This window comes from Trichechus manatus, unplaced genomic scaffold (genome assembly GCF_000243295.1).
Source record: "Trichechus manatus latirostris isolate Lorelei unplaced genomic scaffold, TriManLat1.0 scaffold00027, whole genome shotgun sequence".
Taxonomy (NCBI): Eukaryota; Metazoa; Chordata; class Mammalia; order Sirenia; family Trichechidae; genus Trichechus; species Trichechus manatus.
In genome coordinates this window covers 1,911,630-1,924,885 of record NW_004443963.1, presented here as the reverse complement: position 1 = coordinate 1,924,885, position 13,256 = coordinate 1,911,630, and the positions used below count along the sequence as shown (strand labels likewise).

The 13,256-nt window shown below is 39.0% G+C and overlaps 1 protein-coding gene across 2 annotated transcripts in view; it reads right to left on the bottom strand.

Moving 5' to 3' along the window:
- The window catches only part of UTP20 (UTP20 small subunit processome component), a 123,390-nt gene that overhangs the window by 76,202 nt on the left and 33,932 nt on the right, over nucleotides 1–13,256 (bottom strand). For both annotated transcript variants that reach the window (XM_023728952.1, XM_023728953.1), the window contains exons 19-22: nucleotides 10,073–10,149; nucleotides 8,490–8,569; nucleotides 8,003–8,246; nucleotides 2,709–2,894 (exon numbers count right to left, since the gene is read on the bottom strand). In XM_023728952.1, the coding sequence (XP_023584720.1) occupies nucleotides 2,709–2,894; nucleotides 8,003–8,246; nucleotides 8,490–8,569; nucleotides 10,073–10,149 (587 nt within the window). The remainder of the gene's footprint in view (nucleotides 1–2,708; nucleotides 2,895–8,002; nucleotides 8,247–8,489; nucleotides 8,570–10,072; nucleotides 10,150–13,256) is intronic.

Below are 13,256 nucleotides of genomic sequence, written 5' to 3'. Positions count from 1 at the left end.
CTTAGGATGGTCTAATTAAACCAAAAGTAGAAAGTAATCAAAACAGTAGTACATCTCAAAATTGAACACAGATGACTTCTGGAATTATTCCTGGCCTAGATTCTCTGCAACAGACAGGAAAGTGGTAGAATATGTTTGCCCTGACTTCTGTACACAAGCTGATGTCAAGGAACAGAGGTCCAAGTGTAGGTAACCATGGCCTTCACTTAGCAAGAAGGAAGATCTATATTTCATGGTTAAAAGATGAATTTGAAGATGGGAAGGCCTGAGAGAACATTCACTTCTATTAAAACAGACTGAGAGCTTCTACAGCATTTACTTACCTGACTTTCAAATCTACAGACTCTATGAGGCTTAAAACAAACTTTGGGAAAAGGCTTTTCTCTCTGTGTATAATCTGTAAGATGTACTAGAACTTTTAAATACTCTGAATAGATAAATTGTTAAGATTTGAAGAGATTTTTATTTGCCTGTTTCAATGAGAGGGGAGGGGAGAAGTGAAGAGAGGTAGAAACCAGGCTGTATGGTGTGATTGCCATTCTCAGCTGTGTGACTCGGGAGAAAGTTCCTTAATTAATGTCCCAGAGTTGCAGTTTCCTCATCTTGATAAGGGTGATAGGACCTTGTGGCCTTGCTGTGAGGATTAACTGAAAGAACCCAAGCTGTGGTGCCTCTGCTCCTGAGCAAAAGAAAGCAAAATTGTGAAAGTCCTAGTAGTTAATATACAGAAACTAAGCTGGAAATTATGACCTCTTTAGACATTGTAGAGAAAGAAGGGTAAGGAGGGCAATATTTTTTATATTTAGCTAAAATATCTCTGTAAGTTCTTATTATCACTGATCTCTGCAGTTTAACCAATAAAGTTTAAAAATTTTTGACTGAAACATCTACTCTTTCCCTCAACATTTATTAAACATCTTCTATGTGCTGTGTAACCTTAAAGAGCTAAAGAGAACAGGGGCTAATTTATACTCTCAATAAATATTTGCCAATGAGAAGCATTTTCCATAAAGGATTATATACTTTGCCTATGAATATATTGAGATGGCACCAGAAATATATGATTTTATTAATATATTCACATTTTCAATGAGGGTGTATTTTAGCACTATTCTAGGTTTGGCTACAGGGGCAGAAAAACTAAGACATGGGTCTTATCCTTAAAGAGTTTCTGATTTACATGGGAGATCTATAAACAAATTAGTGCCATGATAGAGGTACACATGGCTATTATGAAAGTTTGGAGTTGGGTGAGATAACTTTTAGTTTAAAAGAGGGAAATGCTTCAGTGAAGCAGCAGCACTGGAACTATGTCTCAAAGTACAAACAGAATTGCAACTGGCAGAGATGAGGCAAGGGCACTGAAGAAAGAGGGAGGGGCATGTGCAAAGGTCCAGGGCTAGGAAAGTAAGAGGTACGAGTGGATAAATGGCTTATTCATTTATTCAGCAAACATGTACTGAGGACTAATCTTTTGCCAGGTATTATACTGGATGATATAAAAAAGAAAACAGCAATCTTTGGCTCAGAGGAAGTAGTAGGGGACAGAATGTTGAGAATCCCGAGAAGGTAGAGGCAGAGAAAGAACTAGTTTCATGGAACGTGGCCCTAATCTTTCTTGTCCTCGTGCTTCACACACTACTTCCATTAGTTGGCCAAGTCCTTCCCCATGCAACTGCCTGGAAAACTCCCATCTTTCAAATTAAAAGATGCTCTCTTCTGTGCAAATCTTTCCAGGATTTTTTTGGTAGATTTAAGCAATTTCTTCCCTGTGCTTCCTTTGTTGTTGTTAGTTGCTGTTGAGTTGGCCCCAACTCATGGTGACCTTGGGTATAACGAAACAAAACATTGCCCGGTCCTGTACCATCTTCACAGACATTGTTTCAGCTACTATGTCAATCCATGTGATCCCATGAGTCCTTTAAAAATCTCTCTTGCACAACACACATTAGACTATGACTCCTGCAACATGGACACTGTACAATTCATCTCTGTAGCTCCAGCACCTAGCACAGAAGTACTCGGTACAGTTGCTCAGTGAATGAATTAATAAATGGCTCACGGGAAATACTCAAGAAATAGGCATATCCAATTGAGATCTAAAGTATTAAAATAACACACTATCACCAATCGGTGTATCTTTGAGACCCAACTCAGACAATCTTCAAGTAAGCTGATGTAACTTTTGAAAGTATCCTTTTTTTAAGGTTTCTAACGATGCAGGCAAATGAATAACCCAGAGAATGAGAGAGAGAGTATAACAACAGCATGGTAAAAAGCAACCAGAAGGAGACAAGTCAAAAGGCAGAAGAGAAGTGCCGACATGCTCATTTATAAGAGAAAAGATGTTCCATTACGTGTTCCCCTAGCACGCAAATATAATGCTCCCGTGCGGTGAAAGTCAACAACAAAGGTCACAAAGACCATTTATGCACTCCAGGCCCCCAAACTCCCTCCAACTCTAACATTCTGTGGCTAATCAAGGAAAAAAAATAACAAGCAACCGACCAAAAAACTCAGAAGACTGACAGCTTTCTTTGGACTGTAAAAGAAAACCCCAGGAGATACAGAGATGTAGCACTTATTGTAAATAATTATCTGAGTCCTTCACCACGTGCAAGAATACTGCACATTTGGATCATCAGACATCTCTTCTGTTCCTCCTCGAACTACAGGTCCACAGATATTGAACAATGTTATGAACTTACTTTGCTGCAGCTCTTCTTGTCTTTTTTTTCTGTGTGGGTTCGTCTTGGGGCACCTCCTCTTCTTCCAACTCTTCACCATCTCTGGCCGCTGGGTCCTCTTCTGTTTCCTCTGCCACCACCCTTTTGCCTTTTCTTTGCAGATCTTGGGTTGGAGCAACTTGCAGATCTGCTGGGTAATACTCATTGCTGCGGTGGAAGAGAGTGATACCAGATAGAGTGCACGTTAATCTGAAATGTGCTAGTTCTGTTTATGAGATAGAAGTCTACGGCTCACAGAATCTCACACTGTGGAGACATCAGAGGCACTGGAATCAAGCCTCTTTATACAACATTGGTCCTTTTTATTCAGCATCTCTTAAATACCACATTTTTACACAAGTAACATGCGTGTTATATGTGTGGGCACTTTATTTATGAAAAATACGGTACCCTATTTGACAAGTCACTCACTCAACTAACTGCAGAAGACACCCCATTCCATGTTTTAAACTGCTGAAAATATTTGAAATGTCTATTTTGAACTGAGCTAAAATCAGCCTTCCTGTCTCTGGAGCCGCAGCGGAGGGTGGATTGTATTAAATGATTCAAGTATAACATTAGGACCATGCTGGTCACTTTTTACCAGATAGGTTCTACTTTACCAATGTCCGTTCAAAAAATATAGCACTACAACAAAATTCAGGCTCAGATATGGTCTGATAAGGCATATGGGACAATCAGCTCTGTTACTTTTAGTGGCAGCCACAACATGACACAGATTCAAATTGTGAGTCTTTATGTTTTGTCTCTCCTAAACCCCCTTGAACTAATACTAAGTTAGTATTCATATTTGTCCTTAATTAAATTCTACCCCATAAACTTTGGCCCATTGTTGTGGTTAACAGATGTTACCTTGAAGATGTATTAGTTTTATGTCACCTTCTTTCTTTTCTTAAAAAAAATACTTTACTGTGTTTTTGGAGAAAATTTACTTAGCGAGTTAGATTCTCATTTAACAATTTCTATACATAGTATTCAGTTACACTGGTTACACTTTTTACAAATGCGTCAGCATTCTTATTATTGCTATTCTGGTTGTTCTGCTTCCATTCATCCAGCTTCCTTATCCCCCCTTACCTTCTCATCTTTGGTCTAGGGTAAATGCTGACCATTAGGTTTCATTTAGATGATTGTTTAGAGGAGCACAGTACTCATGGGTGATATTATTTATTTTATGAGCCACTCTGTCTATTGGCTCATAGGTGACCACTGAGAGAATTTTGTGTCACTTTCATTGGTTCACTCAACAATTATTAATTTGTTGCCTATTTTTTGCACGGCACTGGGCTAGAGACGCTAGGAAATTGATTAGGCAGACTCTAAAGTTCTAACTCAAAGACACATTGATTAAATAAGGTATGTTTGAGGATAAACACACCTGAAAGAACTCCAGGTTAATACAATTTAGACTCCAGGTTACTACACTAAACTACAGCTTGAGGACTGGGACACTACCTTATTCAACTTCGTATTCTCACCTCACAGGATCTAGCACTTAATAAATGTAAGTTGCTCTGTAAGCCACAAACTGTGCCACGTCCACCCAATAACACCCCTACTATACTCTCAACACTCATGTAACCACATTTGACAACCTCTGGCACACAGTTGGCACTCACTAAGTGTCACCTACGGTTGGGATGTTGTTGCCATTGTTAGTCTTTCATTCCTGGCTCCTCTCAGAGAATGTTTACATGGGGCCCGTAAGTTAGTTCTAATATCAAATTAATTGAAAACAGATTTAGAAATACAAATTTCTAGTTCTCCCCTCCCTCCTAAAAAAGCCCATAATATATTTCAAAGCCAGAAATGAAGGTGACATTTGCGTTTTTTATTAGTTTGGATCATCTATAAAAGCATTAGTTGTAAATAATCAATGCCAACTAACTTTAAATTATGTATCTGCAACTAGTCTCTAAGTCTTAAATTCAGGGACCTACTTCCCATTACAGGCTCCTGTCTCCATCCCTACCCACACAGCACCTTGTACTATAGAGTAAGATTTTTATCCTTAGGCTAAGGGGTAATCTCTTTCTTTGGGAGAAAACCTGGAACATGAACACGGTAAGAAGCTCACCTCCTACTAACACCACTAGTACCAGCTTGCATTTGTATAAACATGTTGCCGCTAAGTCGATTCCGACTCAAAGCGACTTTGTAAGACAGAGTGGAACTGCCCCATAGAGTTTCCAAGGAGGGGCTGGTGGATTCGAACTGCTGACCTTTTGGTTAGCAGTCGTAGCTCCTAACCACTGCGCCACCAGGGCTTCTGCATTTGTATACCTGTACCTGTTGCCTTTGCAATTCACGAAACAACTGATAAATATTACTTTATCTGATCTTCAAAACAAGGCAGGGAAGCCAAAAGTCACTCTTCTCATTCTATAAATAAATTTTAGCCCAAAGAATTATGGAAAAAAGAGAAAATCATTACTCTTTCACCACCATATCTACCACCCTGCCAGCATCTTTGCTTGTAACCTTTGTGCAGATGAATTATTCATATAAACCTTTTTACTTATGCACTGGATCTCATCTCCTCTTACTTACTTAAAGACATGGCTCTAGCAATTTTATCCTTTTCTCCTGCATCACCAATGCTCCCCTTTTCTGGATCACTCCTATCTGCATGACATCCACACATGCTGCTTAAATCTTAAAAAAACAACCTCAACAACAATAGCTCCAGTTCTGTCCCAATATCCTCTTTCACCTATTACTCTTTTTCTCTGTTTCTTTTTTACACAAGAACTAACCACCCTTGCTATTTCCATTTCTTCTCCATCTTCTCTTGAGTCATTCTAATCAGGCTTTCATCTCTATAAGGTTAATCAAAACAACTCCTGTTAAGCTCACATCCATGTTTCCAAAGCCAACTGTTCTTACTCTTTATCTTATTTGACCTCTCAGATATGTTTGACTCAACTGATTACTCCCTCCTTGAAATATGCTCTTCATGTGGCTTCTAGGACTACAAGCGGTCTTGGTTCTTATTCTATTACTCTGATCACTGCTTCCTGGCTTTCCTTCTTGGTTCCTCCTCATCTCCCAAGTAAATATTGGGCCAGTCCTTAGATGTCCTCTCTCTACACTCACATCCCAGGTGACTTCATTCCTGTTTCATGATTTTAAATACTCTCCATGTTATGCTGATGACCCCCAAATTTATTCTCTCCAGACAAAGCCTCTCCCTTGAACTCTAAACTTTTAAATCCAACTGCCTACTTGACATCTCTACTTGGATATCTACCAGTATCGCAAACTTAACATATCCAAAAATGAACTTTTGATCTCACCCCACAAACTTGCAATGCCTGCACTCCTCACTATCTCAGTAAATGGTAACACTCTTCTTCCAATTGCTCAGGTCAAAGCCTTAAGAGACAGTCTTGATTCCCACCCCCATACCCTGACACCAACTCACCCCAAATTTGATCTGTCAGCAAATCCTGCAGGCTGATCTATTTGAAACCCTTAAAAAAAATCTATCTAATTGAAATCTTTCAAAAGATATCCAGAATCCAACCAACTCTCATTATCTTCACTACTACAGTCTTGGTCAAGCCACCATGATCATTTCTTGTCTGGACTTTTGCAGTCTTCTCCTAACTGGTCTCCTGTTTTTACCACTGCCATTCTACAGTCTGTTCTCAACACAGCAGCCAGAAAACTCCTTCAGAAGACTTGTTGTTGTGTTAGGTGCTGCTGAGTCGATTCCGACTCATAGTGACCCCATATGACAGCGTAGAACTCCCCCATATGGTTTTCTAGGCTGTAATCTTTACAGGAGCAGATCACCAGGTCTTTCTCCTGAGGAGCCACTGGGTGGGTTCAAACCGCCAACCTTTTTGTTAGCAGCTGTCAAGGATTGAATTGTGTCCTCCAAAAATATCTGTTAGCTTGGCTGGGCATGATTCCTAGTATTGCGTGATTGTTCACCATTTTGTCACCTGATGTGATTTTCCTATGTGTTATAAATACTATCTCTACGATGTCGGCAGTTATGTTAATGAGGCAGGACTCAAGCTACAAGATTGGGTTGTGTCTTGAACCAATCTTTTTTGAGATATAAAAGAGAGAAGTGAGCAGGGAGACAAGGGGACCTCATACCACCAAGAAACAAGAGCCAGGAGAATAGCATGTCCTGGGGTCCCTGCACTGAGAAGCTCCTCATTCGAGGAAGATTGATGACAAGGACCTTCCCCCAGAACCAACAGAGAGAGAAAGCCTTCCCGTGGAGCTGGCACCTGAATACAGATTTCTACCCTTCTAGACTGTGAGAGAATAAATTTCTCTTTGTTAAAGCTATCCACTTGTGGTATTTCTGTTACAGCAGCACTAGGTGACTAAGACAGCAGCTGAGTACTTAACCGTTGAGTCATCAGGGCTCTTTTCAGAAAAAAGTCATTTCATCCTTCTGCTTAAACTCTCCAATAGCTTCCCATTTCTCTGAAAGTAAAAGCCAAAGACCTTACTAGCACTTAAAGGCCCTCCAGAATTTGGTTTCCTGTTACTTTCTTACCTTATCTCCAACTACTTTCTCTCTGGATCACTCTGCTCAGACCTTCTTGCTGTTTCTTGAATAAGCCAGGCATGTTGCGGCTTGCAGCCTGCTTAACCTAACCCTACAGTATTTTCCCACATAAAGAAGTATTACTGGAACTCATACTATTAATTAACTGCTTAATATTGTTCTACACACCATGTCTCATTGTTTAACAGTTTTAAAGCAATCAGACTCTCACACAGCATATCCAGCCAAAACAAAACAATGTTCCAGAAAGCTCTTGCTAGTCTTTGAGAGTGCTTTCATCATCATCATCAGAAACACTAAGAGGCTCAAAACAGGGTGGGATGTGTCCTCCTGAAGCAGTGAGAAGAAGGCCTCTGGGGCTGGGGTTGGGCCACTGGAAAAAATCCTTAAGCACCAGGCAGTCAATGAAACAATAAACAATAGGGCTAGAAATAACAAGGCTTTTGAACATTGATGCAATATGGCCTTTCTTATTTTGTAACCTGGAATTATTTTACTAACACCATTTATGGGCTGCTTATATTTGGTTTCATGTAAAATTAAGTGGTGAAACAAATTTAGTTTAGTTTTGATCCGAGAGAGCCACCGCTTTACAGATGTGCCAATGATTTGAAAACATGACAGATGTCTAAGAACTCAGCCAGTCTGGAAAGTTAATAGTTTTTATAATTTCTTCTTCACCCCACATCAAGGACATATTTCTAGGAGAGAGAACACTTACTTGATAAATCTCAAGAAAAGCGGGGAAAGCTCCCTGGACCGTGGCTCTACTCTCTCTGGGAATTTTGCCAGAGCTCGCCAGAGCAAAAATCGAAAGTTGGTATGGTCCAGTCTTTCCCAACAGTCAGTTTTCAATGCTAACTGCTTATGATAAAGAGTTCCAACATCTCCTTCCTGGGTCTGCTCCCAACTTTCGTCTCCAATGGACTTCTCTTCATCTCTTTCCTCATTTTGCAGCTCTTTCTCTGCAAGACAGAAGTCACTGTAACTACTAGAGAAATGTTACCACTTGTCCTATGTGTTTCCTCAAAAGAGGACATTTCTTTCTCTAGTACTATAAGGAAGTAATTAATAAACCATATCCAAAAGTTAGCAAAGACAATACACTTCTCATGTCTGTTTCCCAATTTCCTATGTAATTAAGCAGTAAAAATGAGACATTTCAACAACCACCTTTCTTCCCAGCCCCCTCAGGCCCCCTTACATACCAGCACGTGTAGCTGCTTTCTCTAGATGTTCATAGTAGACTTTCCAAAATTGCTTATTTTCCATTTCATGTGCGTGAGAACTAAGAGAAAAAGTCACAAAACAAAATGTGTGGCGTGATCCTTATTTTGTGATATCTCATAGCAAAAACAAAGACCAAACGGATATAACTAAAATGTTAATCAAGTTATTCTTGAATGTGGGGCTGTACATAACTTTTGTACTTTTTAAAAATTCCTGCATTGAGCACAAATTATTTTTATAGTTATAAAGGGCTGAAGGGTACTTAAAAAATGTAAGTAGATTCCTATAAAAAGACTATTTTTAAAGACATGAAAATGGGAACGGAGCAAGGGGTATGAGGTACGGGGTACAGCCCATTAAGGGAAAGAGAAGGCCTTAGTTTGGACAGAATAATCAGTTCCTTCAAAGCCAATTTTAAAACATTGGTTTTTCCTCCACCACATGATAATGATATTTATCATTAACATAAGGCAAAATAAGCACTCATTCACTACTTGAAACATGCCTTTTAGAACTTAAAGAAGAGAAATGAGATGAATTATATAAAACTTTTATATAATTTGAAATCCTAGCACTAATTTTATCTCAAAATTTTGATATTTTTTGTCAGGAATTTTCTAAGAATATACATAAACTTTACATAAGATGTTGACTCTGTGCTTTGGACTACACATGGAAAATAAATCAACGTTCAAACTGAAAGATGTGCCCAACAGGAAGATAGCATAGGCAGCAATGGAGAACCACTATCACCATCCAGTACCTAAAAAACCAATATTTGTGATAGTGGCTGTTGGTAACGCACATATCAGATTCCTTCTGTCTTCTAATAAGCACAATAAACAAAACAATGAAGCTGTTGTTAGAAGGCTTTCAGCATACTGGTTTGATGGCTTTTAAAGGGCAGTAAAAGGAAGACAAATGATTTCAAATTGGAAAAAGATTTGTTTATTCTGCATATGTCAGGTAAGAACTAATAGTCGGGGTTTTGAAAGGTCACACATGACATATTTCCAACTTGACATAAAGCCAGAGTAGACTATCTGCAGAAAAATTTCTGCGAAAGGACAGATTTCTACATTTGAGCCACAATATATGTGTTTTCTATGTGACTGTTAAGGTCCTTTTTGAGCTAAAGGATTTTTAAATATTAGACAGCAAGGATTCTGAAGGTCATTATTTTAAAATTAAAGTCTGGCTTAATGACTCAAAATATGTAAATAAAATCAGGCAATTATTATAAAATACCTTCTTACTATAAAAAATCCTACAATACAGGCAGAGTATCATAAAAAGTAATAAGAGCAAGTCCTCTTAATGTTCTCCAGAGCTTTTCAATGCACAAAGAAATGTACATATAACATTTGAACTGCTGAAAAATCTGGTATCAAGTAAGAAAAGAATATTTATTTTTTTCTTCACCTTGTCCCACAAAAGATTTCAGGTAGCGATAAATACTGTATAAACTCACCGCTTTAGTCCCACTTAGGAGTGCAATCCCGACCCCATCATTCTGCAGTCGTTAAACCATAATAACTTCATCCATTCAGTCCATACTTACCTTATGAGTTCAATGACAGGATCCCAGAGAGGACTGAAATTAACATATAACATGCCTAACAAATAACGAAGTGGCACCTGCAGTAACAGAAAGCTAGTTTAGTAAATGGGTAATGAATTACAACAGAAAGGCAGAAACAGAAGCACAGAAATATAAACATCCTGACTTGGGCAACCTGAGGTTTGGAAAGAAGCTTGTTCTTTAAGAAAAGAAAGCTGTAGATATGAAACCAAACTTCAGTGTATAATAATCTCTCCTCTCCTCAAAATGTCACTTACTGTTTAACACAGAAGAATCACTAACGCAAATACAGTATTCAAACTCACTACAGATGTTCACACATAAGGATATCTATAAATAAGCAGATTTGACTTATGATTAAATCTCCCTCCTAACAAATGCTGCCATCACCTGATAGGATAAAGCTTGAAAGGTCTTGAAAAGTACTTGAAAAGTAAAGCACAGATGCCAAGGAGTCCGAGAAAGTACATCGTGAATGGCTGCCAAGGCTTTGCAAGCAGATGTGTGAGTTCTTAAAACTATACTTTAAAGGAGTTCAGTTCAGAGGGTTTGAACTGTTTACAGTTTATTCTTAGGTTAATCATCTTTTGGAATGACAATCATTACTACTAACATCCGTAAGTGCCAGGGAGGCATTAGGTAGAAGGGTAGTTTTATTATCATATGGGGGTAGGGTGAGGCGTTGGTATTTATTTTAGCAGCAGAGTCCTGTTCCCAAATGAGTCACAACACAGGATCCTAATACGTAAAACAGGTGAGAGGAGAACTGCTTTGATGGAAAGCAGAATACCTCCTATCTCAATTGCCCCTACCCTCAAGGGGTCTGTGATGTATCTTCGAGAGTCATGGACAGAAAACCTAGAGGACAGACTTCCTGCAGCAGCGAACAAACTTGATGAAGAGCACCAGGCTTTCACCCTGATGCTCAGTCCTCCTGTTGTCACTTACTACCTATCTATACCACTTAGGTTCAATCAGCCCCAGCTTACTCGTTTGTAAAACGGGAATGACATCACCCAGCCTGTTGTGAGGATTAAATGAGACCATCAGTGTAAAGGCACTTGGTAAACTGTAAAGTACAACTCAAATGTAAGTCATTATTCTCTGGGCTGTCATGCATGTGCTGGTGTTGTTAGATGCCACCGACTCGGTTCCAACTCATAGCGATCCTATGCACAACAGAACGAAATACTGCCCAGTCCTGCTCCATCCTCACAATTGTTGCTATGCTTGAGTCCATTGTTAAAGACACTGTGTCAATCCATCTCGTTGAGGGTCTTCCACTTTTTGGCTGACCCTGTACTTTATCAAGCATGATGTCCTTCTCCAGGAACTGTTCCCTCCTGATAACATGTCCAAAGCATGTAAGATGTAGTCTTGCCATCCTTGCTTCTAAGGAGCATTCCGGTTGTACTTCTTCCAAGACAGATTTGTTGTTGTTTTGGCAGTCCATGGTATACTCAATACTCTTTGCGCTGTGTCAATCCATCTCGTTGACGGTCTTCTTCTTTTTCGCTGACCCTCTACTTCTTGACTGCTGCTTCCATGGGTGTTGATTGTGGATCCAAGTAAAATGATGCATGTACTGTGCATAAACTACATAAATTAAAATGAATTCCTTGCTTTTACCCTTGAATTAGAGACCATCTCAAGAATAGATCTCACACACTGAACATTAATAACCAAAGACCAGACAAGTTGTGGCATGACATTAAGGACATCATACATGAAGAAAACAAAACGTCATTAAAAAGACAGGAAAGAAAGAAAGACCAAAATGGATATCAGAAGAGACTCTGAAACTTGCTCTTGAACGGAGAGTAGCTAAAGCTAATGAAGAAATGATGACGTAAAACAGTCGAACAGATTTCAAAGGGTGGCTCAAGAAGACAAAGTAAAGTATTATAATGAAATGTGCAAAGACCTGGAGTTAGAAAATCAAAAGGGAAGAATACTCTTGGCATTTCTTAAGCTGAAAGAAATAGAGAAAAATTCAAGCCTCAAGTAGTGGCAATATTGAAGGATTCTACGGGAAAAATATTGAATGACGCAAGAAGCATCAAAAAAAGATGGAAGGAATACACAAAGTCATTGTACCAAAAAGAGTTTATCGACATTCAACCATTTCAGTAAGTAGCATATAATCAAGAACCGAAGGTACTGAAAGAAGAAGTCCAAGCTGCACTGAAGGCATTGGCGAAAAACAAGGCTCCAGGAATTGACAGAATACCAACTGGTATGTTTCAACAAACAGATGCAACACTGGAAGTGCTCACTCATCTATGCCAAGAAATCTGGAAGACAGCTAACTGGCAAACTGACTGGAAGAGAACCATATCTGTGACCATTCCAAAGAAAGGTGATCCAACAGAATGTGAAAACTATCAAACAATATCATTAATACAACCAGCAAGTAAAATTTTGCTGAAGATCATTCAAGAACAGTCGCAGCAGTACGTTGACAGGGAACTGCTAGAAATTCATGTCGGATTCAGAAGAGGACATGGAAGGAGGGATGTGATTGCTGATGTCGATGGATCTTAGCTGAAAGCAGAGAATACCAGAAAGATGTTTGCCTGTGTTTTATTGACTATGCAAAGGCATTTGACTTTGTGGATCATATCAAATTATGGATAACATTGCAAAGAACAGGAATTCCAGAACATTTAATTGCGCTCATAAGGAACCTGTACGTAGACCAAGAGGCACATGTTCAAACAGAACAAGGGGATACTCTTGTGGTTTAAAATCAGGAAAAGTGTACCTAAGGGTTGTATCCTTTCACCATACTTACTCAATCTGTATGCTGGGCAAATAATCAGAGAAGCTCGACTATAATAAGAAGAATGCAGCATCAAGACTCATTAACAATCCGTGTTATGCAGATGACACAGCCTTGCTTACAGAAAGTCAAGAGGACTTGAAGCACTTACTGATGAAGATCAAAGACTACAGCCTTCAGTACGGATTACACCTTAACATAAAGAAAACAAAAATCCTCACAACTGGACCAATAAGCAACATTATGATAAATAGAGAAAAGATTGAAGTAGTCAAGGATTTCATTTTGCTTGGATGCACAATCAACACCCATGGAAGCAGCAGTCAAGAAATCAAACGACATATTGCATTGGGCAAATCTGCTGCAAAAGACCTCTTTAAA